This window comes from Heteronotia binoei, chromosome 14 (assembly GCF_032191835.1).
Source record: "Heteronotia binoei isolate CCM8104 ecotype False Entrance Well chromosome 14, APGP_CSIRO_Hbin_v1, whole genome shotgun sequence".
Lineage (NCBI taxonomy): Eukaryota > Metazoa > Chordata > Lepidosauria > Squamata > Gekkonidae > Heteronotia > Heteronotia binoei.
In genome coordinates, this window is record NC_083236.1 from 31761653 (window position 1) to 31784648 (window position 22996).

Consider the following 22996-nt stretch of genomic DNA (forward strand, 5'->3'; position numbering starts at 1 on the left):
AGTGGTGGGAGTGCCTGGTTAGGATGTGTCCAAAATTGCCACCAGTTTGTGCATATATGTGGTAGTAGCATGGAACCCTTCCTCCCGAAGCTGTTCTTCAAACGTACATCAAGCTGCTGCCACACTGGAGATGCTGGATGCATGGTGTGCCTTGTGCTCTCCCACTCAATCCTGCACAACGATGGGAGCACTCTTGGAATGTGGTGTGTAACCTTTTCCACACACCAGACCGCCCCCCCCCTCAGCCAAATTATATGATGAAGTATACTAAAATTTGATGTCCTGTATTAGTGGTACAAATTAGGCATGCTTACATAAGCTTCATTTTCATAATTTTCCATAGGAGAGAAGTCCATGCAATGGTATGAAGCCCCACCTGCTGACCAATGGAAACTTTGATTCCCCCCCACCCCAGCCTGCTTTTGTTATTTTTATTTTTTCAATGAAAATTCAGGTGTATAACCTCTTACTCTCCACATCCCAATGGAAACAAGGCCTTTATAACTGGGCTTGTAATTAGCTCGCTACACTGAGTCCTTTTTCTCCCCAGTAGGGACAAAAGAACTATTGGATGATATTGCTTTCCCCAATGTCATATTATGGAATATGCACAGCTGGTCTGATTTTGTCAGCTGTGTTGTAGTGGTTAAAGAGCAGTGGACTCTAATCTGGAGCACAGGCTTTGATTGCCCTCTCCTCTACATGCAGCCAGCTGGGTGACCTTGGGTCAGTCACAGTTCTCTCAGAGCTCTTGCAGCCCCACCTGCCTCACAAGGGTGTCTGTTGTGGGGAGAGGAAGGGCAGGTGAACGTAAGCCACTCCGAGACTCCTTCGGGTAGTGAAGGGCAGGGTATAAAACCAACTCTTCTTCTTCTTCATTGGCCCCAGCCTCTGCTTTGGAGGTAATCCTCGTCAGCTGGTCCTTTCTTTCCTCTTTGCAGGGTACTTGGTGTATTTCACGAGGCCAATGACAATGCACAGAGCAGTCTCACCAACAGAACCAACACCTCGGTAGGTACCCTGGGCTTATGACAATGGCTCCTAGTGGTAAAAGGGCATGTTATTGTTCACACTTCATCTCAGAGTAAAGCCTGTTCTGTGTGAGTTAATTGCAGCACTTGTTGCTGTTGGAGGTAGTGACAGACCTGGTGTATGCTTGCACGCCACAGAATGAAATATGGTAGAGCATTTGGATGGTAGATTGGATTATACCAGTGCAGGCTGCAAGAGGGGTAGTTCAAATGTTCCTTTCTTACAAATCACCCTGCAAGGGCACATCAAGTTGCCATCTAATGAGTCAGGCCTTTGGCTTGTCAAGGTCAGTGCCGTCTGTTCTGACTGGCAGCAACTCTCCAGGGTCTCAATCCGAGGTTTCTCACATCATCAAATACTTAATCCTCTTTAACTGGCAATGCCAGGGTTTGAACCTGGGACCTTCTACATGCCAAGCGGGTGCTCTGCCACTGAGCCACAGTTGTTTAAACAAGAAGCTGCCTTCTACTGAGTCAGACTGTCGGTCTACCAAAGTTGGCCTTGTCTGCTGTGACTGGTAGCGGCTCTCCAGGATCTCAGGAAGAAGTCTTTTTGTCTCTTACTAGCTGATCCTTTTTACAAAGGATGAACCAGAGACCTTCTGCGTGCAGGGATGATACTGTGCTACTGAGCTGTGCCCATTCCCTTGAGAAAAGAACATTAACACAGCGACAAGTGGGCTGTGCTAAACCCTTCTTGCTAATAGACTGGTAGTTTTATTTGTAGGGAGTTTTGCATGTGGTGGTGGGATTCAAAATCGGTATCCACTGCCCAGTTTGCAGAGTTCATTCTGCTGCCTTTTAGGCCAGGTCTCAGGGAACTCTTAAGACATTTTCATGGAGAAGAGGCCCATCAATGGCTGTTAAAACACAATGGACGAATGGAACCATTGTATTCAGGGGCAGTGTACCTTTGAATATTTATTGTGGGTGCTTTGGCTTCCATGTCCTCCTTGTAAGGTCTGGCCACTGTTGGAAACCGTATGCTGGGTTGGTTAGTCTAATACAGCAAAGCAGCTCTTGAATGCTTCAACTAATAATACCTTTTATAATACCTTTTATAATGAACAGCTTTGTGGCCTACATGTAGTTCAGTAGCAGCAAACATGCAGAAGATCATACGTTCCATCTCTGGCCTCTTCTTCTTGAAAGGACTTAGGCCAATAGAGTAATGGGGTGTTTTGCTTCTGCATCCAGTTAGATAATTTGGGCTAAACAGGTCGAAAAGATTTTATCTATTTAAAATATTCAACAGCAGATGCCTCCAGGATCTGTCTATTAAAGACCATCAGCCTTTAAATATGAGAGTACAAAATGAGATAATTGTAAGTTCTGTTCTTTGAATTACGACCAAACCTGGCATGAAACTTCTTTATTAGACATGATCTTAGACAAGTTAGACAACCTCTTTATTAGATAAGTTCTTAGAATACAAAGCATGTGAGAATTAACCCTGCTATCAAAACAAGTGCTAAAATTATCAGAGTTTCTAGCATTTCTTATTCATACTATAGTAAGTAATATTTTAAAGCAAGTAATATTTCAAAGCAAACCAGGGTTCAGGTTATTGTCTCAAACATCTTTTAAAGGTTTTCATATAAGCCCAAGTCTGTCTCTCTATCTTTCTCTCTTTGAAAGAGAGAGAGAGAAATCTCGCCTAGCCTTCTGAGACTTCCATGCAGACAAATCTGATTAGTTTATTACATCAATGCATTTTATAGAAGAATATCCTTCTCGTCTTATTCTAAATCTCTTCTATCTTAATCTAGTGATTATTGTCTAAGTAAGTGATTGGTTATTAAAACTATGTATGAAATAATCCAATAGGTGCCTCTAAGAATGCATCTGATAGGTCCTTATAACCTTTTCCAAAGCAAGACAAGAAGTCTAGTCTTAACTCTTAATCTCTGTTTAAAAAGCAACAAGGCTGATTTCTCTGTATCAATTAACTGTCAAAAATCAAAGTGTACCTTATGCAGCCAGAGTTCCCTGGTAGTTGAACCTTGCATGAGCTCACAGACTTCAGGAAAATATGCATGATTGGCAAGAAGGATAGTGACATAATCAAAATACTGCTACAGTAGGGCTGGAAGAAAATTGCCTGTCACCTTTATATCGGGCCAGGTGACCCAGTGGCTGACACAGGATAAGATGACTTCATGTAGTAATATGCTGCTCCAGGATCCTTTGCTTTGGCCCTAGAAGCATGCCAGTCAGGAGTCGCTCTGGAAGCTCACCTTTCTGAAATGCATTTCTTGCATTTAGATCCCTGTCAGCACTCTCTGCTTACCACAATGGCCTCATCACCCCCATGAAGATGCGTACGGAGAATCCTGGCAAACTGATCTTATATGGCGGAAGCCCCACACGCAGTGAGAAGGAACAGGTCTCCATCAGCTCCTTCTACTATAAGGAAAGAGTAAGTGTCCCGCCGCTGCCCCTTCTCAGTATCTGGTCTTCAACAGTTTGGTAAACCCTGTCATCATCATGCACTGTTGCGAGTAGTTCCAGGGGCCCCCTGGGTAAAGCTGTATTGCTAAGAGCACACGTTTCTGGCCCCTCTTTCAAATGCTGCTGCTTCCTGTTAAGTTCAGATAATTGCTGCGTGTTGGACTGCCTAGAAAGAACCTCTTTTTACCGTTTAGCAATTTCCCCCATGATTCCTAGCATTCCCCAAGCTGAGTAAAATTAAGAATTCTATGCACTTCAACAGAGCCAACAGTGACCTCAGTTGCAGTCCCTGGTGGATATGTGGATTCTTGTGTATCCTGCATGGGATATGAGTTGTATTCTGCATGCGATATGAGGCAGGCTTCTTGTTCTTGATATGGGATCTGCTTGGGATTCATTCATTGGGGATATGCCAGCTGGGCAGAACCTTTAGGCGACAAGACAACTCTAGATCCTGCTGAGTGACAAAGGCTACAACTGCTGCTTCGTGTCCAAAACATGATGGTGCTGAGGGCCTCTGTTTGCAGTGGGTGCTCATTTGGTGTCCTTGAGCAGTCCCTGAAGTGCCTGGGCAGGGCCTCTCTTGCATCCATGTAGTAGGCAGAGGTTCCTTGTCTTGCTTTGAAGATCGAGGAAAAAGTTTAAAAATTACCTTTCCCGTATGCCAACAAAAGAAGTACCTAAGTAGAAGAGAGAAGTGATAAAAGTGGAGAAATATTGAATTAGACCCAACCGATACCTACTGAATGAAAATTAAGAAAGTAATGAAAATGGCACAAATAGAAAGAATCCCATTACATCTCATTAGTCATGCGATGTGTCAGCGTGATAGCATACACCAAAGAACATAGGCACCGTGGTATCAATGAATCTCTAAAGACCGCACACAGGAGGACTGGAACAATAATAGAATAGAATATCTGCTAACAAGTTGTTTCGATATACAGCCTCCGATCCAAAATATGTTCTTTTCTTTCTATTTCCTTATCATTACCAGCATGTTAGAAAAACTCTTATAATGAGACCACTGGAATGATCAAAAGTGGAAGGTAAGCTTCAGCCAAACTCTTCTAAAAATAATTCAAAAATGTTTGACAGGACCGTACCCTAAAACTTAGATACATTCTTAGTTATCATGTCAGATGTAATGTAGATGCAAAACTGAAAAGACCACACAGTTACCTGAAGCTCTTCTTCTAGTTTGGGATCTGGCTTTTATTTTGTGGGTATCATTTGGATTTGTTCAATATTTTTCCACCTTCACTGGGTCTCGCCTCATACTTGCGTGCTGCTTTTGTTGGCTGCTTAGAAGACCTGCAGTTCTTATTTGAGGAAGCCCTTTTATTTACTTATTAAAATTTTATATCCCAGCTTCCCTTGTGGCTCTAGGCAGCTTATACATTTAGGACAAAGCTGTGACTTCCTCGCGCCCCCCCCCCCCCCGCCAAATCCCTTGGCAGAGAAGAAAGTAAAAACAGGAGAGCAAACCACCCACCCTGGCACATGTCATGCTGCTTTAAGAGGATGAGCCTTTTGTTTCTGCTGCCTATGGGAAGCTGATCTAGAGAGCTGTTTCCCTGGCTTTCTCATTCAGCCCTCTAGCGTGTAAGCAGAACTGTTACGGGAGTCCCATCTCTCTAGTTCATTCTTAACCTGTCTCTCCTCCATAGAAGTCCACGGGGCATCTGTGGTCCTCCATTCTCGCAAGAACCTTTTGAGGTCAGTTAGATCAAGAACTAGGCTAAGGTTATCTAGAGAGAGTTTTATGACAGTGTAGGAGGTTTGGAATCCAAGTCTCCCAGATCTTGCCTGACACTCTCATTGTTACCCTACGCTGGGAAAACTCCATCTAGCACTGATGTTGAGAAGACCCAACCTTATGGGCTATACCAAAACCTGGGCTGATCCCTAACTGATCTCTGTATGGGCAGCTGAGAAACCAGTGTAAGCCAAGATCTCAGACGTCTTGACATACTATTCCCTCCGTGGATGCTCCAATACGTTTTCCTTCCGCGAACCGCAGCACCAACTGGGTGCTGAAGCGTGCAACCAGCTCTGTCTGTTTTCAGCGTCCTGCTGTCAGCTCTGTGCTGGAGAGTGCTCAGTGCTTGCCAGGGTCACGGCCTAAAGGGATAGCTGTTTTCAAGGGCTAGAATGATTTGAAAGCCATCTTATCTAACCTCCTTCCTCCATGTACACATTTCTGAAGGCAGGACCCTTCTTTGTTTGCTGAGCTACTTCTGTGCATTCTTCGCGTGTTCAGGAAACATGGCAACTCCCCTGGAGGCTGCTGCAGGTGTTTTGTTCCAGATTCAATGAAATGGTCCAAAATTCACATGGGTGGGGGGAGAGGTCTTGTAATGGGAAGTCCTTGTCATCCAGATTCCTGGGAGGCATGGTGTGCTTTTGAAGATTGGGGGGTGGGGGGAAAACAAATGAAGGCAAAGGATCTTAACTTGGGGGAACTGGAGGGATGGGGTCAGCAATCTGTTCTTCTCCATGAGTTCTGCCAGGGCTGCAGGAACTGAGTTCAGTTCCAGCAAGTGGACAGATGCAGGAGTCCAGAAAGCTTTCTGTTTACCTATTTATATATTGCTCTTCTCCCATATTGGGGACCCAGGATGGCTTACCACATTTGTTCTCTTTCATTTTATCCTCTCAACAGCCTTGTGAGGTAGGCTGAGCTCCAAGAGCAACCAGCCCACAGTCACCCGATAAAAATTCTATGGCAGGTTTGAACTTGGGTCTTGAGATCCTAGTCTAACCACTGTGCCACACTTTTCAGAATTATGCAGCATGAGGTGGTAAATGTCACTTTTAGAGTGCAAGTTGGGGTTTTACAATTTTAATAGGTGCCATGAAATGCTATCTGTATCCTTCCTTCCCTGATGTGCCGGCTTACATCAGGGTGCTGGTGGGGAGAATTGTGAACATAACTTCAAAATATTTACACCCCCTGCCTACAGCTCACTCTTCTGTTACCTCAGCATACATAAATATGTGGATCGGTTCTCGACTAGCCAAAGGAGAAGCAAGGCGGTGTGGGGAATCAGAGTCAAACATACATGGCAATAAGATTTACTGGCCCATTTGTCTCCTCTGCCCTTGACCACTGACTCTCCATGTTCCCCTCTCCCCCCCCCCCAAAAAAAAACCCCTCTTAAAGGAAGATTAGCCACTATGGAGAGTGATGAGCAGAAGGAACAGGCAGAGGAAAGTGGCCCCCTTTTCCCCTCCAAAAAAGAAAACCTCTTAAGGGAAAATTAGGTGCTATGGAGAGTGATGAGCAGAAAGAACAGGCAGAGGAAAGTGGCCCCAACAGCTTGTCTTTCCCTGTGTAAGCTCCAGGTTTCTCCACCTGTTGGCAAACAGCAATTAGAATTCTTGATAGGGACGAGGTGTACCTAAGGTGTGAGACTTGATGAGCTCTGTAAAGGATGAAAGGCAGTGGTAACGAGAGTGTTTCAAAGGCACATCTGCCAGAAGGCTACTGCACCCATTGTGCAGCAGCAGATAGGCACTTGAATTATGTGGGAGCCACGGTCAATCTGGTCCCACCTTCCTGGGTAACGCCTGTGTACATCATGCCTGATCCTCGTTCCATCATCTGTGTGTTATTTATGAGCATCAGACCTCTCACTGGCACTACTTGTAAACAATTTGTTGAACAACCCCCTGAAGAAACAACACACAAGCAAAAAGCAGGGGTTGGTGGGTTTCATCCTGTGAATGACCTCGGGGAAGGGGGAAGGTGTCTCTTGGAGAACGGAAGGAAGGAAGCCTTCGGGCTGCTTTTCAGTCATGATCGGTGAGCAGAGCACATTCTGGACAGGGGAATGACAACCTTTTCCAGTCTGCTCTTAGTGCCAACTTTCCCTGATCTTTGGGGGGTTTGATGTCAGAGTCACGGGCAGTAGCACTGGTTAGTGCTGTGGGGTTTGGAAAAGAGGGCTGGTGGGTGACTCGAGTCCTCTCCTAGGGCTGCTGCCACCATGCTTGTAGTTTTTAGGCAAACGTTCTGGTGGCCTCTGCCTTTCCCGAGGAGAGCTGTTGCAATGCATGGTAAAGAATTACAGATTCATTAGCTAGCTGTACAAGTCTAAGAAGCCCAGGAGAGTGACCAACACAATACCTCTCCCTGCCTCGATGGATAAGAGCAATGAAGTCCCTTGCCTGACATCTGGGCCTGTCACAGGAGGGTCTAGTGGGCAGCTGAAAGACGTGGCCAGATGAGGTGCCGGTTCTGCAGTGCAAAGCCTCTCAGTCCCTCTGCTTGGACATTTCTTTTCTTCCTCTTCTCATTGTTCTCAATGGTTCTCCTTCTCTCCTCCTCCCCCCCCCTCCCCCGGGCATAATGTTCTTATGCGCAGATGTCTCCTTGCTCTGCCAGACGACGTTGGTCCATACAGGCGATTAACGACTTCCCGGTACTGTGTGCTGTGTTACTGCTGCCCTTGACTTAATTCTGTCTGCTTTCCTTGGGCCCAAGAATAATTTGCCACTTTCTTGGCTTTGCGTAACCCAAACCAGAGCTGGGCAAAACTGGGGAGGGGACAAGGAAGGGGAAATCTTGCCTGGCTGGCTAATGGGCTCAGTATTGGCACTTTGGATTAACTAGAATGGCTGGGAATCCTTCCTTGATCACGAGGGAGGCAGGATTGGAGGATTTGGAGAAGGGTTTATAGAATGTGGTGTCTCCACCACCTGTTCCTTGCCAAATGGAGAAGGTCCATGCCCCAACGTTCAAGCATCTGCTTTGAATGCAGGCCCCAGGTTCAGTCCCCAGCGTCTCCAGCCTGAGACACTCTGGAGAAGAAGACTACAGATTTATACCCCGCCCTTCTCTATGAATCACTCAGAGCGGCTCACAATCTCCTTTATCTTCCTCCCCCACAACAGACACCCTGTCAGGTGGGTGGGGCTGAAATGGCAACTGCCATTTCAAGGACAACTCCTGCCAGAGCTATGGCTGACCCAAGGCCATTCCAGCAGCTGCAAGTGAAGGAGTGGGGAATCAAACCCGGTTCTCCTAGATAAGAGACTGCGCACTTAACCACTGCACCAAACTGGCTCTCACCAGAGCCACCACTAGTTAGGTAGTAGACAGGACTGTATAAATCAGCTTCATGTGCCCAAACTAATGTTACACTTCCTGATAGTTTCCATGCCCTTAGGCACTAATGAGTTTGAAAGTAAACTAGAGGACGTGTGTGGAAAAATGTCTGGCAAATCTCCAAAGATAGGGGTATAGTCGAATGTTATTTCTCCATGGCCTAAAGGTGCAGCTTCTATGCTTGACATCAGTAGTCCCCAAGGTGGTGCCAGCGGGGCTCCCCAGTGGTTGCTGATATGTTCCCTGGGTGCTTCTTCCAGATCTTCTTTAAAGCTAAGACTCTGTGGTGACTTTTCTCCACTTAATTGGAATAGGAGATGCTTCAGAAGAGTCTCACTCTGCGTCTGTGAGGAGTACCAACCATCTACCTCTGTTTTGAAACCTTTTGACATTCCTGCGAGTGGACCCAGCTGGCCATGGCACCCATTTTGTTGTGGCATTCTAAATCTGTCCTCAAAATTATGAACCTTGGGTTAAGCCATGGCAGCCTAGAGCTCCAGGGATGGTAGGGAAGTCTAGCCGCCCCCTTTTTCTCCTCCTAGGGACTGCAGATCTCTCAGCTGTCTGGACACACATCCAGTGAAGCGGAGATGGAGACAGATCCACCCTCCCTTACCCTCCTCCCACCATTCTCCCACTTCCCTGTCTGGGAATGAGACTGGCAGGGGTGTCTAGCATATGCAGCAACAGGGGAGTTATAGGGAAGGGCTGTAGCTCAGAGATAGAGCATGTGCTTGGCATGCAGAATTTCTCTGCTTCAGTCTCCAGCATCTCCAGGTGGCTGGTGATGTGACAGACCTCTGCCTGAGACCCCAGAGAGCCACCAGCGGTCTGAGTAGACAAGATGTGAACCAGTGGTCCAACTCGGTATAAGGCAGCTCCATGTGATTATTGGAAAATGTTCAGGTAATTTGCTCTGGGAAGGGGATCCACTCTTTCACTTGTGGGTGAAGGACTTAGAGTCAGAAGCCCAAAGGGAGCTCACTGGCCTAGGAACCTCTCGTGTCTTCCTTCTTTTTGGTTGGAAGGGGGAAAGACCCAGGCAGCAAGTTTCAGAGGAGTCACTGCTTCTCCCCTTATCTCATGATTGAACAGGGAGAAAAGCCACAGGCCACTGAAGGCCTCTTGGTACTTCGCGTATCAGGTGACAGGATAGGGGGCAGTAGCTGGGAACTCGCAAGATAAATTCTCTTCCCACTCAGGGTTAGTCCAGCTGAGCTACATCTGCCCCAGCTGGAGCTCAGGCCAATGCTGGCTCTCTACAGGAAGAGAGCCGTTAGCAAAGGGGGCTCCCCCACCCTCTGAGCATGCCTAGTTTCTGAGGCTTCAGTTGGGTACACAGATTCTGAGGCTGGCATGGTTGAGATGACCATGGTGCCCAGCCTTCCAATAACCTTTTTCTCTACTGTGACATTTGGAGGTCCTTTACAATATGTGTTGGCCCTTGGAGTGTGTTACAGAGAGCAAGGGCTGTTCATAGAGAATTGGATCAGGTTTTGAAAACGAAATTCTTTGCTTCAGTCAGTTGGTGAGACCTCCCCCACACACCTTGTAGGGTTGGTTCCTTTGTTGACCACTGAGGATTGGGACCGTCCTTCCGTATCTTGCTTACTCGGTGTTCCTGGACCTGAGTTCCTTGGTGCTCGTTGGAGGTGGAGCTAGATTTGGGTGAGTCTGTGTTGTAGACAGACTCTAAGAAACAAACACCAAGAGAACTTCACACTCCTGGTTAGAGAAGTGTGTCAAGCCAGCCAGAAAACCAGACTTAACTTGAATCTCTTCCAGGTGTTGGGTCTAACGACCTTGTGTTTGAAGCGTGTTCGGTTTCAGCGAAGCCACTCCCTCCTTATCTGCCAGCCATTTAGAATAACCTGCTTGTACCTTTTGAAAACACTCTTGCCACTTGGCAAGCTGGTGGGGGATTTGCCCCGTGTGGCTTGTTGGCTTTCATAACGCGGCACATTTGGAAGGTGTTGCGTCATGCTCCACCCATGCAAGGCTCCTTTTTGAAAAAAAGAACAGTAGCACTTCTTTCCAGATGGTTTCCTTGAATGAGGCTGGTGGGCTCAGGGGCAGGAGAGAAGGGACGCGGCACACCCTTGCTGTATATGAAGTTCTAGCTCACTACCAATTCCCAGCACCTCCACTGGAAGGATTCGAGAGTTGTTTTGCTCATGAATGAAGTGGTAGAGCATACTTTCTTAGACTGCAAGTTGGGGACTTGTTTTTTTTTAAGACTTCCTTGCGCACAATGCATATGGCAAGGATTGGACTGGGCTATTATGCAAAGGGGTGTTCAAAAATGATTCCCCCTCCCCTCCATTCAGAAGTGGGACAGTCTCCGTTACCACCAGCTGCAGGTGTAGATCAAGCCAGACGCTGGTAGATCTTGAGGGGAAACAAAAGCCCAATTCTGCTATGGAGAAACCTGTTGTTTCACCAGGAGGCAGTTTCCCACAGCTATCCTGCCCTTCCGGGTCTTTCTTCAGAAAAAAAAAAGCAGAGGAAGAAGCTGCTTTTGTGCCTCCCAAGTAACAGAACACAGAAAGTGCCATTAGCTTTCCCTGCAGGTGGATCCCTCAGCCACTGAACCGACATGTCTGGCATTCCTGTCCTAATCTCTCAATCTCATGTATATTAAAAAAAAAATTAGCTGGATGTCTTGTCTGATGTGAGCACAAACAGATCCTTCATCTCCATGGAGCAGTGTTTGGCAGGGAGGAAGGCTTGGAGCTGTGGGGGCCTTGGTCATACCTTCTGCTCTACCTCCACCTCTCAAATCGATCTGATCCTGAACTAAATCAGTTTAAACGCTCAGGCTGTGATCACGCACACTAAATAACGCTCTTTCAGTGCACTTCCCAACTGGATTTTGCCAGTTCATGCAGTAAAACCCAGTTGGAAAGTGCATTATTTAGAGTGTGTGCTTGCAGCCCTCAGTGTTATGTGGGTCTAGCACAGGTTTTGGTACAAAGTATCTTTTCCTTCCTGTCCCAACCAAGAGTCAGGCAGACCCTCCCCTCTTTGATTCGGGGCTGATGGAATTCACCTGCAGAGGGCACTTGTGGGTGCCTGAGGAAGGTGCAGTTCAGCTGCTCTGCCTCCGATTGTGCAAAGACCGCAGCGGTTGCTACAAAGCAGTCAGTGGCTTATTCTTGGGCTGGATCTGTGTCTTGATCTGTTGGTTGCCATGGCTGTCTCTTCCCATGAGTGTGGTGGCGGTGGTGGTGGTGGTACAGATGTGTAGGCTGTGTGGTCATTTGGTGCCGTTTCTGCTTCCATCCCCTTTGTCCCATGAACTCCTTGTGTCCTCCCTTCAGAAGCTTAGAGGGCAACAACAGGACCGTTTGTCTCTCTGTTTTGCTCTTTCTCTGCCTGTCCCACCAAGCCATCTGTCGTGCTTCCAGACTTCCTTTTGCTTTGCATTCCCAGCATAAGTAGAAGTTGCCCTTGCCCTCTTGCGCACCTAAGCTAACATTTGCCAGTCACTGTCGCCTAGGGAAAGCAAGCCCACCCTTGGACTCTTAGGACAAACCTTCTGTAATGTCTGGCTTCTGGGCAGCACTGAAATTGGGGTGCTCTGAAGTCCCTGGGTTCTCTCCCCCACCCCCAGTCACAGCTTGATAACTATGCCTGCTCAAGAACCATCAGGGAATCAGCAGACTGCAACATTATGGGCCAGATCCCAAAGGATTGACAGTACAGCCCAATCTGTCTGCCTTGGTCCTTCTAAGGGGTTGGGTCTTCTCTATGTTGTTAGGTGATGAGCTTTGTTCCAGGCCCCAAAAGGAAGCCCATTCCCAGCTAGAAGTTCCCCAAGATGATGGAAGGTGACCTGGCACAGGCCTTGAAGCCTGTGGAACTAACTGGGTGGTAGTTGGCTCCAATATTCCCTCTAAGCTGAGTTAATGTGAGCTAGATCACAGATTTTGTCTCCAGCTCACACATTTTTGTCTTAACTCTGGAAAAATGACCCCAGAGCACAGTAATGGATGCAGTAGCTCACAACTTTTAATGCCAGTAGCTCACAATGTAGAATTTTTGCTCACAAGACTCTGCAGCTTAGAGGGAACATTGGTTGGCTCTTCTCCTCTTGTATATGGACACTGTAGCCAGTCTAGCAACTTCTTAAGCCTTCCTCAGTGGAGAGAGGTTTGACCCAACAGAGCCACAATGAAAAAAAGAAGAGCTCCATTTTGCATTGATGTGATTGATGATCTGGCCTGGGAGAACCATTTCTCATATCTCCAGCACCTGCAACTGTCCGGTTGCTGTGGCCACGATGAACTTGTTGCATCCATCAAAGTAGAAAATAAGCAAGCTGTTTGCCTGTAGAGTGAACGTACAGAATCTTGGCCTAAAGCTGTCTTGCTCTTTTGACAAGGCAGAACATTTGCATATCGGTATGTGTCATCTGCAGTTATAGACAGGCAAGCAGAGTCATCTAGCACTATCCTCTGGGGATACTGAGATAAGCATTGTGTGCTCCATACACATATAAAGAGAACTCCAGCATTTGGGACTAGGCCAGGGGTGTTGAATTTATTTGTTATGAGGGCCGGATCTGACATAAATGAGGCCTTGTCGGGCCCAGCCATGTGTGTCATAAAATGCAATGCCAGGTAGCAGAGATATAAATTTAATAAAGGACAAAGACAAACACAAAGTTTTTTAAAAAATAAAATAAAACCATGCTTAAAACATTAACGCTCGGTCTTAAAGGTGCTTTCTTTGTAAAGGTGCTTTCTTTCCAGGGAACTGGGCAAAGGAAGTTCTGACTCTTTCCTCCCTTCCCCAGGGGACCAGGAGGGGGAGGAGCCTCAGCCAATAGAGAAAACAGAGGCTTTGCTCTGTAGCTCTTGTGCAATGGAGCAAGTTTGGCAAAGCAAGTTGTTATGCAGAAGGAAGCAAGAGAGAGGGAGTAGGAAGCAGACAACAGCCAGTTGCTCGGGGGCCTGATTCAGCCCCCGGGCCGTATGTTTGACATCCTTGGACTAGGCAATACAGTTCACCCCCGTAGTTCCCAGCCAGCTGCTTGAGTACCTATGGACATCTATAGCTGTAGATGATTCCCCAGCCTTGGTGCAGGTATGGAGTCGCAGGCACAAGCCTGCTAGCCCCACCTCTGCCTGATCACAGAGTCATCTGTCCAGTGCAGACATGCAGATGAAATGTCCACAGATATGCTCCCCCTCCTCATGACAAGCGGCACTCGGGAAGTGGTGTCACTGATCATGAGAAGAGGGCACTTCCTTCACATGTTCCTGCCATGCAGACAGCTCAGCAGAGGTGGGGCCAGTGCTCTCATTCCCAGTCTCCCTCCCTGCGTGGTGAGTCAATACACGGGTGGGTCATCTGCCTTGGTCTTCAGGGCATGCTTCTCTCACACACACTTTTCAACCTTCCTTTCTGTGGCTTCTTTGTTGTTCCTGAAGCAGCTTTGGGTGCCAATGTGCAGGCATGGGGACTTCTGCAGAACCGCGCCTCGTGTACTTGCACGTGCCTTTCTGTTGACAGCTGTGACTTGCTTGTCACTCAAACTGGGAAATGCATGAGCTCCCAAATGTACATCTCTCTGCTGGAGAGATGCTCAATGTTCCTACCTGGATGTTAATGCTTTGTGTGACATCAGAAGTGTGGCATGCTTGGACCATGTTTTGTAGAAGGCACAGGTGGTTGCAGTTACCTCCTCCCTACAGGAACAATGTGAACCGGGTAGGACAATTAAAGACTGCTGTTCACCTAGGATTGCAGAATGCTCAGGGAAACTGTGAGTTTCTTATTGGAGGTGATTTCACTGAGAGGCGCTTGTGAAATCCAAGAACACTAGTCTCCTTGGAGCAAGTCGACAGGGTGGTTTCCTGGCATCCGCTTCCTCCCTTAGGCAGATAGAAGTTTGCTTCCTGTGGTTTCCTGCTCAACTAAGGGAATAGGGGTTGTTGGGAGGTATTTTAAATGATGGCAGAAATCTAGCAGCAGATCTGACAGAACATGCTGTGGAGCACACTGGAAGACCTGGGCATGGCAACCACAATGTTGAAGAACCAATACTTTTCCACTTAAGTGTTTTGTCAACTGACTTGCATTTATAACAATTAATTAGGGTAATTCAACATCTGGTGACTCTTACAGTCTGAATCTCCCAGAATGGTAGTGATTTGTTAGCAGTAATGATTTTGCGCAGTTCTTTGCTAATCATCTCTCAGATTCATCCCAGTTTTGTAATGGACCATGTGTCATAGGAGTGTCCAAAACCTTTGTCCTTTTCCCACCGATAGTTTTGGTTTGGCATCTGTGGGTGATGTTGACAGAGGTCCTGGGGTGTGCAAAGGCTGCTGATGTATCCATCAGAGGAAGACTTCCCAAAACATCAGAGTTCCTATGTTGAAAAGCCCTCTATTAATCAACAGGTCATGGCTGATCTGAGGCCAGTTTCTAACCTTTTCGTAAAAGAAGTGATTGAACGGGAGGTGGCAAAAGGTTTTTTAGATGACCTATCAGCCATTCAGCCCTTTTCTTTCTGGCTTCATGCCTGGTTAGGGGGCAGACAGCGCCTTGGTTGATCTGGTGGACTTCTCTATTTTGCAGATTGATAAAGGGGATGCTTCCCTTTTGGTCTTCCTAAATCTCTTAACTGCTTGTTGATATGACTGGCCACTCACTGTTCTCTTGGAGACTAAAATATGGATAAGTGAGATGGTACTAAAATGATTCAGATCTCTTCCCCCCATATTTCCCATCATCAGTTCTGTAGCTGAGGCAGGGGCTGGAAGGAGAGGGCTTTTCCACTAAACTACCTGTAGAGGATTCTCTTGTGGCTTAAGCAGCCTCCATCAAATGCTCCAGGCCCTTCCCCCTCTCTCCTTGCTGCTTTTTGCCTGCCTTTTATGGAGCCTTCCCAGCATACTCCTTGCCTGTTTGCTAGGGCAAGCCTTGAGGACTGTAGACTGACTGTAGTCCTCGAGAAACATTCCCTACCCACCCAAAAGTTACAGCATTCCCGCTGCCTCCTTTAACCCATGGCTTTGTCTACCCCAGAAATCCAGACGATGGAAGAGCAAGCGAGAGGGCACAGATGCCAGCAACCGGCCCATCAAAGCCGCTGGGAAGGTGATCATTCAGGACATCTCTTGCCTGCTTCCTGTCCACAAATCGCTTGGGGAGATGTATATGTAAGTACCACTGGCCCCTGTAAGCATAGCCTTGCTTGGGCAGCCGAGAAGACCGCTGTAATGGCTGAAAGGGGCATCCAGCAGCAGGTGAAAGCGGAACAGGCAGCATAGTCCACACCTTCCAGCCATTCTCTTTGTCCCACTGGTAAAAGAAAAGGTGGCCAGGTGCCACTTTCTGCATCAGTGGAAGAAGGTGTTGCTGGTGGGGTGTACCTCTTCTTTGCTTAGTAGTCAGGGCATATGCAAATTTCTCACAAAGTCTTCCACTCCTCTTAGGCAATGCTCCCCCCACTCACCTGCCAATGCCCTGCCCACTCTGTGGACGGACAAGCTTCCATAGTGCTCTCACCTCTAGAAGGATTAGCGGAATGGAATGCTGAAATATCTGAAGAAATCTGCATTGGCTCCCCACACTTGTCACTCACCATCAGCAAAGGCTTGCGTGGAAAAGAAAAAGCTGCTTCAGTCAGAATGCCCTAGTGCAGCTGCAACTGCACAGCGCGGCAACCTTGTTCATTGCAGTTCCGCAGCAAGACTTTGTGACTGCTACTCATGTCTGTCCCTCAGCTGCCACTCTCCTCTCCAGTGCTGAAGCACTGGCAGGGGCAGAAAGTGAACAGCAGGCCCTCTCTTCCTCCAAAACATGGATTTTTTTTTTGTCAAACCAATTTTTTTATTGCAATGTATTGTAACAATTTTTATAGAAAAAAACACTAAAGCAAAAATAATACCACCTCCAAAACATGGTTTGAGGACAGGCCTGTCAGAAGAAATGTCCTCAGTGTACCCTAGACAATAACTCTGACTCCCTCTTCTTCACAAAGCCTGAAGTCCCCGGCAAATACAACCTCTGAAAGGGCATTTCCTCTCAACTTCCGGCCTCGACTGCAAGAAGGGAGCCCCAAAACAGTGAAGAAGGCAACAGAGGACTGCATTTGCCATTGGAAGATAGATCTTCCCTGTGTCCTCTCAACATCATTGATGGGGTTTCCCTCCACCCAGACCTCTGTGTATATGCTACTAAAAGTCCTAAAAGTCAACATTACCACAGATGCTCTCAGCAGATCTGGTTCGGTGAACCATGAATGGACCTTGGCAGACAGATACCTCTTCACCCTGTTTTACATCTCTGGGGGGTACCAAAGGTGGACATCTTTGCATCCCAACACAATGCCAAATACCACTGTTTTAGCTCATGGGCTGCTTTCAGACCCACAGTCTATGGAGGATGCATTCGAATTCATTTGGCAGGGTTCCCTTTTTAATGTATTCCTTCCCATCCTCCTCCTAACCAGGGTTTAACCAAGTGCAGAACAGATGGATCTGAGCTGCATACTGATAGCTCCTTTTTGGCCACACCAGCTATAGTTCACAGCTCTGTGGGAGCTGTCCAGGGAACTGCACATTCCTCTCCCGGAATATCAGTACCTCCTGGAGCAGGGCATAGTGCGCTTCCACAATGTCAAGCCCTTTGGGGCGCAGAAACAAGGGTAAATGTCTGCCATGAAGCATGCGTATATCAGATCTGACTCATTGTCCCTTCCTAGTGGAGGCACACCGTACCAGGGCGCAAGCATCATCTGTGACAATTCTGGGCAAAGCCATCCATGTTCATGAAGCACTGTTCAGTATATGTTGATTCTAGTAGCGAGGCAGCTGAGGGGAAGGGAGTGCTGCAGACATTCTTCCATCAGCTGGCCCACATCGTCTTACAGATTGTTGGGTGAGGTTGCTCTTCTCCCAGGCAGGACTCCACATAAGCTGCAAAGATGAACATGGGGTTGTGCTTACATGCAACCAACTTCATCAAGTAGTCTTCTGTGAAGGCATACATCCCTCCCTGCTTTCCCCCACTGTGGGCGATTTCCTGCAGATCTTTTGATTTAGTCTCCACAGCAGTGAGAAAGAACCTGAAGGAAGCAGTGCTCTGACATGGCAGTTTAGGCTGGAAGGACTGGCCTCGGGGAGAAGTGCTCCTAGCGCCATGGAAAGCCCTAGAACAGGGGTGTCGAACATGCAGTTTGGGGGCTGAATCAGGCCCCTGAGCAACTGGCTGTCATCTGCTTCCTTCGCCCTATATCTTGCTTCCTTCTGCGTAACAGCTTGCTTTGCAAGGTTTGCTTAGTTGCACAGGAGTTGCAGAGCAAAACCTCTATTTTCTCTATTGGCTGAGGCTCCTCCCTTGGGGAGGAAGGGGGGGAGGAATAGCTTGCTTTGCCAGGCTCCCTCAATTGCACAGCAGAGCTACTGAGCCAAGCCTCTCTTCCTTCTTTTCGCTGAGGCTCCTCTGCCCCCCCCCCCCCAGTCCCCTGCGGAAGGAAGGAAAGATCCAGACTTCCTTTGCCCAGTTCCCTGGATCTCATGGGAGAATTTTTTTTAAAAAGCATTTTTAAGACCAATGAGTACTAACGTTTTCAGCATGTTTTAAGTTTTTAAAAATATATATTTGTGTTTGTCTGTGTTCTTTATAAAATGTATATCTCTGCTACCTAATCTTAAATAGGTACACACATGGCCCAACCCAACATGGCCCAGCCCAACCTGACATGGCCCAGCCCAACAAGGTCTCATTGATGTCATATCTGGCCCTCATAACAAATGAGTTCAACACCACTGCAGTAGCAGAGAAAAAAGCTTTTTAACTCAATACCTCCACGGCAGGCCTGTGGCATGTGAAGTCCCATGTGTACCTGCACAGGACACCAGTCAACAACCAATGGTTATAGGTAAGTGCAACCCCATTTTTTATTTACAGTTGTTAACACTAGCATTTTGCAACTGCTAAAATGTAATATTTTATTCAATCTCTTTTAATGTTCATCATCCCTATGATCATCTTCTGGGCCCTCAAGTTCAACTGCAAAGTCCACGTATGTTTCTTTTTTCTGAGTGTAAAGGAGATTGTAAGCCGTTCTGAGTCTCTGATTCAGAGAGAAGGGTGGGGTATAAATCTGCAGTCATCTTCTTCTTAAGCTGATGCAGTATTCTTCATCTGCAGGCAGTCATTTGATCCACACTTGTATCTTTCAGCATTTATGGTATACATCAGAAACACCTGGTCTTTCACTTCATGTACTTTCATGAAGCATAACATAGAATATAGATTCTGCCAGCAATTCATATGTCTTCTCATTGTCCTTCATCTTTTGTACTAAATTCATTTGATCAGTGTGTTCTACTTCCCCCATACACACTCTGGCAAGTGCAGCCTTGTTAGTATTCTGGAGTGATCCATCTCCATTTGCAGGTGTCCAAGGCAAAGGTTCCAAAGAATGTGCAACTGTCTCATATCCCACCGTCTAGTTTGGGCAACGAGGACCACATGCCCAAAGAGGTTTCAGTCAGTCTTAAGTTCAACTTCCTGAACTTCACAGTAACTACATTTTGTTTTTTATTGACACTGGAAAATGTTTTGGCATCTTGTAACGAAAATTGGTAGTTTTGGAACTTACTTCCAAACACATCTTCTTGAATTCCACATACGCTGCTGCTTCAGCTTTCTGAGCTGTGAGAAGATCTATGGCCATATTGGTGGGGCTGCTATACCACTGGACATGGTAGGCAAATCTTCCTCATCATGGCTCATTGGATTCAACCAGTTGTTCGTCATCAGGGCAACTAAAGTTTGGACATTTTGCCTCAATAATAATAATAATAATTATTATTATTATTATTATTATCATCATCATCATCATCATTATTATTATTATTATTATTATTATGAGGTGGAAATCTGGATGTCATTTTACTGCTGCGCTGAGCAGTCATGCCTCTCTACTTCTTCAGAAACACGCTTTTGTTTTCTGATGTCAGGTAGTACTTAGTGAGTGACAGCTCTTGGATTGGGGGTATATCTCTTTGTCCTTTGTGGAGTCAAGAGTATCTTTGTTCAGTCTCTATTGTCTGGTCTACAGAAATTCACTCAAATGGGTTGTTAGATGCTAACAGCCCAGAAAATCCATCTTGAATGAATTACTCCTGTATGTCAGTATGTTCAAGGGGTAAGAGTGATCATCAAGGCACAATAGTGTGGAAGGTAGTATGTATAGTTCAGTCTGTCACAGGTGAAAAACCATGGAATCATACCCAGATCAATGTCAAACAGAGCATCCAGTCACCTTCTGAAGATGCTCTGATTAAGCGCAGAAGAATGTCTACCATGTCCAGATAGGATAGCCAGAATGTTGACAGACTTCCATCTGAGGTAATTATGGTAATCTTCATAGAGTTGTATAATCCTTGAACATGATGGCTTAAGGATTTCCTACAGTGAAACTATACATATATCTTGGCAAAGGTTGTTTATGCTGTTTACCATTTCATCCCAAAACACAAATTCTTCTCTGTGAATGTTCTTCAAGCATGACTGGAAACCCTACCATGCTAGCTGCATGAGTGCTTTGCATACTATTTTGTGAAGTCTGACTGCTTGGTTATACATATCACCATCTATTACCCCAGCAACTGGACCTTCTGCAGTTGTGCCTGACCCAGTGCACAAATCCTGCAGTCCTGTATCTTGAAACTGCTTGCTACTGATAGCCCCAAAGAAGTGTTCATAGTGTGAGCAAATTGATTTTTGGCTGCTTATTTGTGAGATAATAAAAAGAGTTCAGTATAAGAGCTGGAAGCATTGGATACCATCTCTTTCCTCCACCGCTGGGATCTGGATGTAGGTCAGCCATCTCCTACCAAAAACCAAAGTTGAAGGAGACTGGGGGTTCCATTGCCCCTTAAGTCCCATGGGGTATTTATTATCCTGCAATGTTAATAATTTCTGCATTTCCTGAGATTATTACTGCAAATTGAAGGTGTATATGCTTGGAAGATTTTGTCTTGCTATGGGTAACACATACACCAGGTCATGAACAAAAGGAGGAGATATCTCTGCAGATATTTTAGGAGTATTACCCATCTTCTGTGTTCTAGTGACTATTGTTATCGATTGGGTGCATGACCCATCCACACCAGGTGCAGTTTTGGAGATGTTTTGCTCAAGTGAGTATATTCCTGTCTAGTGCCAAATTGTTCATGCCTATCCTGTGGACTTACATGCTAGTACAAGCTCTACACGGCTTGGGTCTGGGGTTTCTGAAGGACCATCTTCTCCCATACATTCCCCCCCAGGAATTAAGCTTGTGGAATGGATTCTCTTGGCTGTCTCACCAATGGAAAGATGGTCTGGGGGCACTTCAGAGGGCCTTTTTGTTGGCAGCCCCATGATTGTGGAGCAGCCTTTCCAAGGAAGTGTTTCTTGCCTCCTTGCTGTTGATCTTTAGGAGGCAGCTGAAGACAATTTTATTTAGAGTGCATTTGTCTGATTTAGTTTTTATTTATTGGCAGTCCTGAGTTTTAAAATCTAAATTTATTGTTGTTTTTTCCTGTTTTTATAATTGATATATTTTAAGCCACCTTGAGTTGCACAAGGGAGAACAGTAGCTAATGTTTTAAAAAACAAAATATGTGTAAAGTATAGATGTATCACAGAAAAAAACAGATGTGGACTTTGCAGTTGAAATTGAGGACTCAGAAGATTATTACAGGAGTGATGAAAATTAAGAAAACAGGTTGTATAAAATATTAAATTTTAGCAGTTGCAAAAGGATAGTGTAACATTTGTAAATAAAAATATATGCACGCTGTGAACAGTTGCTATACTCACAAAAATAAATTATTTCTTGGCAGTAACAAAAAGTTATCTATTCAGTTAAATTGGATTAATAGTACATAAAATGGTTTTGGAACTCCCTACCCTTTCAATCAGAAAAGAGCTGTGTTCATTCAAGTGGTCAGGTGCCTTGCACAATGACCCCTCATTTATACCAAAGGGGAAACTCTAGGTTTCACAGGGATCAGGAGATCCACCTTCCCTCATTCTGTCCTCATCCCTTTGGAACGGGACCGGCACATGCTAGGTGTTCATCTGTATTAAGATGTGGCTTTCCACTTCTATATTTTTTAAAAAAACCAACCCTTAAGGTCTTTCAAAACTCTCTTTGTCACTTTCTTACTCAGTACCAGAGGAAAGATGGCATCTTCATCAACTGTAGCTAAGTGGATCAAAGCATGCTTCTCCCTGATTTATGATGTAGAACATATCCCAACACTCTCTACAGTAACCACTTGTTCTACAAGTGTGGCAATGACGTAGGAACTTTATTCGTATTGTTATTTTATTAGACTAATAAACTTCCCTTCCCTGCACTGCAGGGCACAAGTTAAAACAAATTAAAGCCGTATCATAAAGCAGTCTTGTGATGAGCGGGAACACTCTGACAAGCTGCTTCGGTTCCAAACTCACCATGGTGGCTGCACCCTCCTTCAAGATATAAAGAAACCAGAACGCAATGCTTGGGGGACAACTCTTGATGCAGTGGAGAAGGCAGCCCTTCACCTGGAAAAGAGCGTGAACCAGGGCGACCCCCCATCTCCGTGACTTTCTGGAGACTCACTACCTCTGTGAACAAGTCAAAACTATCAAGGTCCTGGGTGCCTATATCACAAGCCTTTGGGGGCTGGGAGCATCCCGGTGGGGGCTTAGAGAGTGTCTCTTTGACAAGCACAGACTAGGAGAGAGCCGGAGCTGAATGTGGCATGCCCCTCCTCTGTATTCCTGGGAGCATTGCCTCTGTGAACCCACAGATCGTACCCACCACCATCACAGTCACCATGCCCCACTCAAGGGGGTTGCACCTGCCAACTCTCAATGGGCATGCTTCCAATAAACAAGGGCTCACCAGGTGTTTTTTTTTAAAAAAAATAATTAAAACAAATTAACATAATAGCAGTCAGATAAAATTAGATGGTGGCATAGGCATTAATTCAGGCTATTGAAGTTGTACAGGTTGTGTATATAAAGCTGGTCACAGTGTAGTGAATGGAGGGGAGCTGGGAGAGGCGAATATAGGTGGAAATTTGTTGCCTCAGTCATATGCCTGGCAGAATAATTCTGTTTTACAGGCCCTGCAGAAATGAATCAAGTTCTGCAGGGCCAAGATTTCATGTAGAAGATCATTCCATTGGAATGGAGCTGGCCAGAGCTGAGAAGGCTCTAGTCTAAGCTGAGGCAAGATGAATGTGGCCTGGGACACACAGAGCACAATGCTCTCTGGGGAACGTACCAGGAAAGGCAGTACCAAATATGTGTAGGATTCTGAAGGTTAGAACCAGAATCTTGAATCTGATCTGGTATTCGATTTGGAGCCAGAGCAGCTGGCGGAGCACCTGTT

General features: G+C 46.1%; 1 protein-coding gene across 2 annotated transcripts in view; it reads left to right on the forward strand.

Annotated features, from left to right (window-relative positions):
• Positions 1-22996, forward strand: part of WDR59 (WD repeat domain 59) — a 257231-nt gene that overhangs the window by 56597 nt on the left and 177638 nt on the right. For both annotated transcript variants that reach the window (XR_009556193.1, XM_060254132.1), the window contains exons 17-19: positions 942-1011; positions 3297-3450; positions 15634-15767. Coding sequence is in view for 1 of the 2 variants with exons in the window: in XM_060254132.1 (XP_060110115.1) it covers positions 942-1011; positions 3297-3450; positions 15634-15767 (358 nt within the window). In the remaining variant the exon portion in view is untranslated. The remainder of the gene's footprint in view (positions 1-941; positions 1012-3296; positions 3451-15633; positions 15768-22996) is intronic.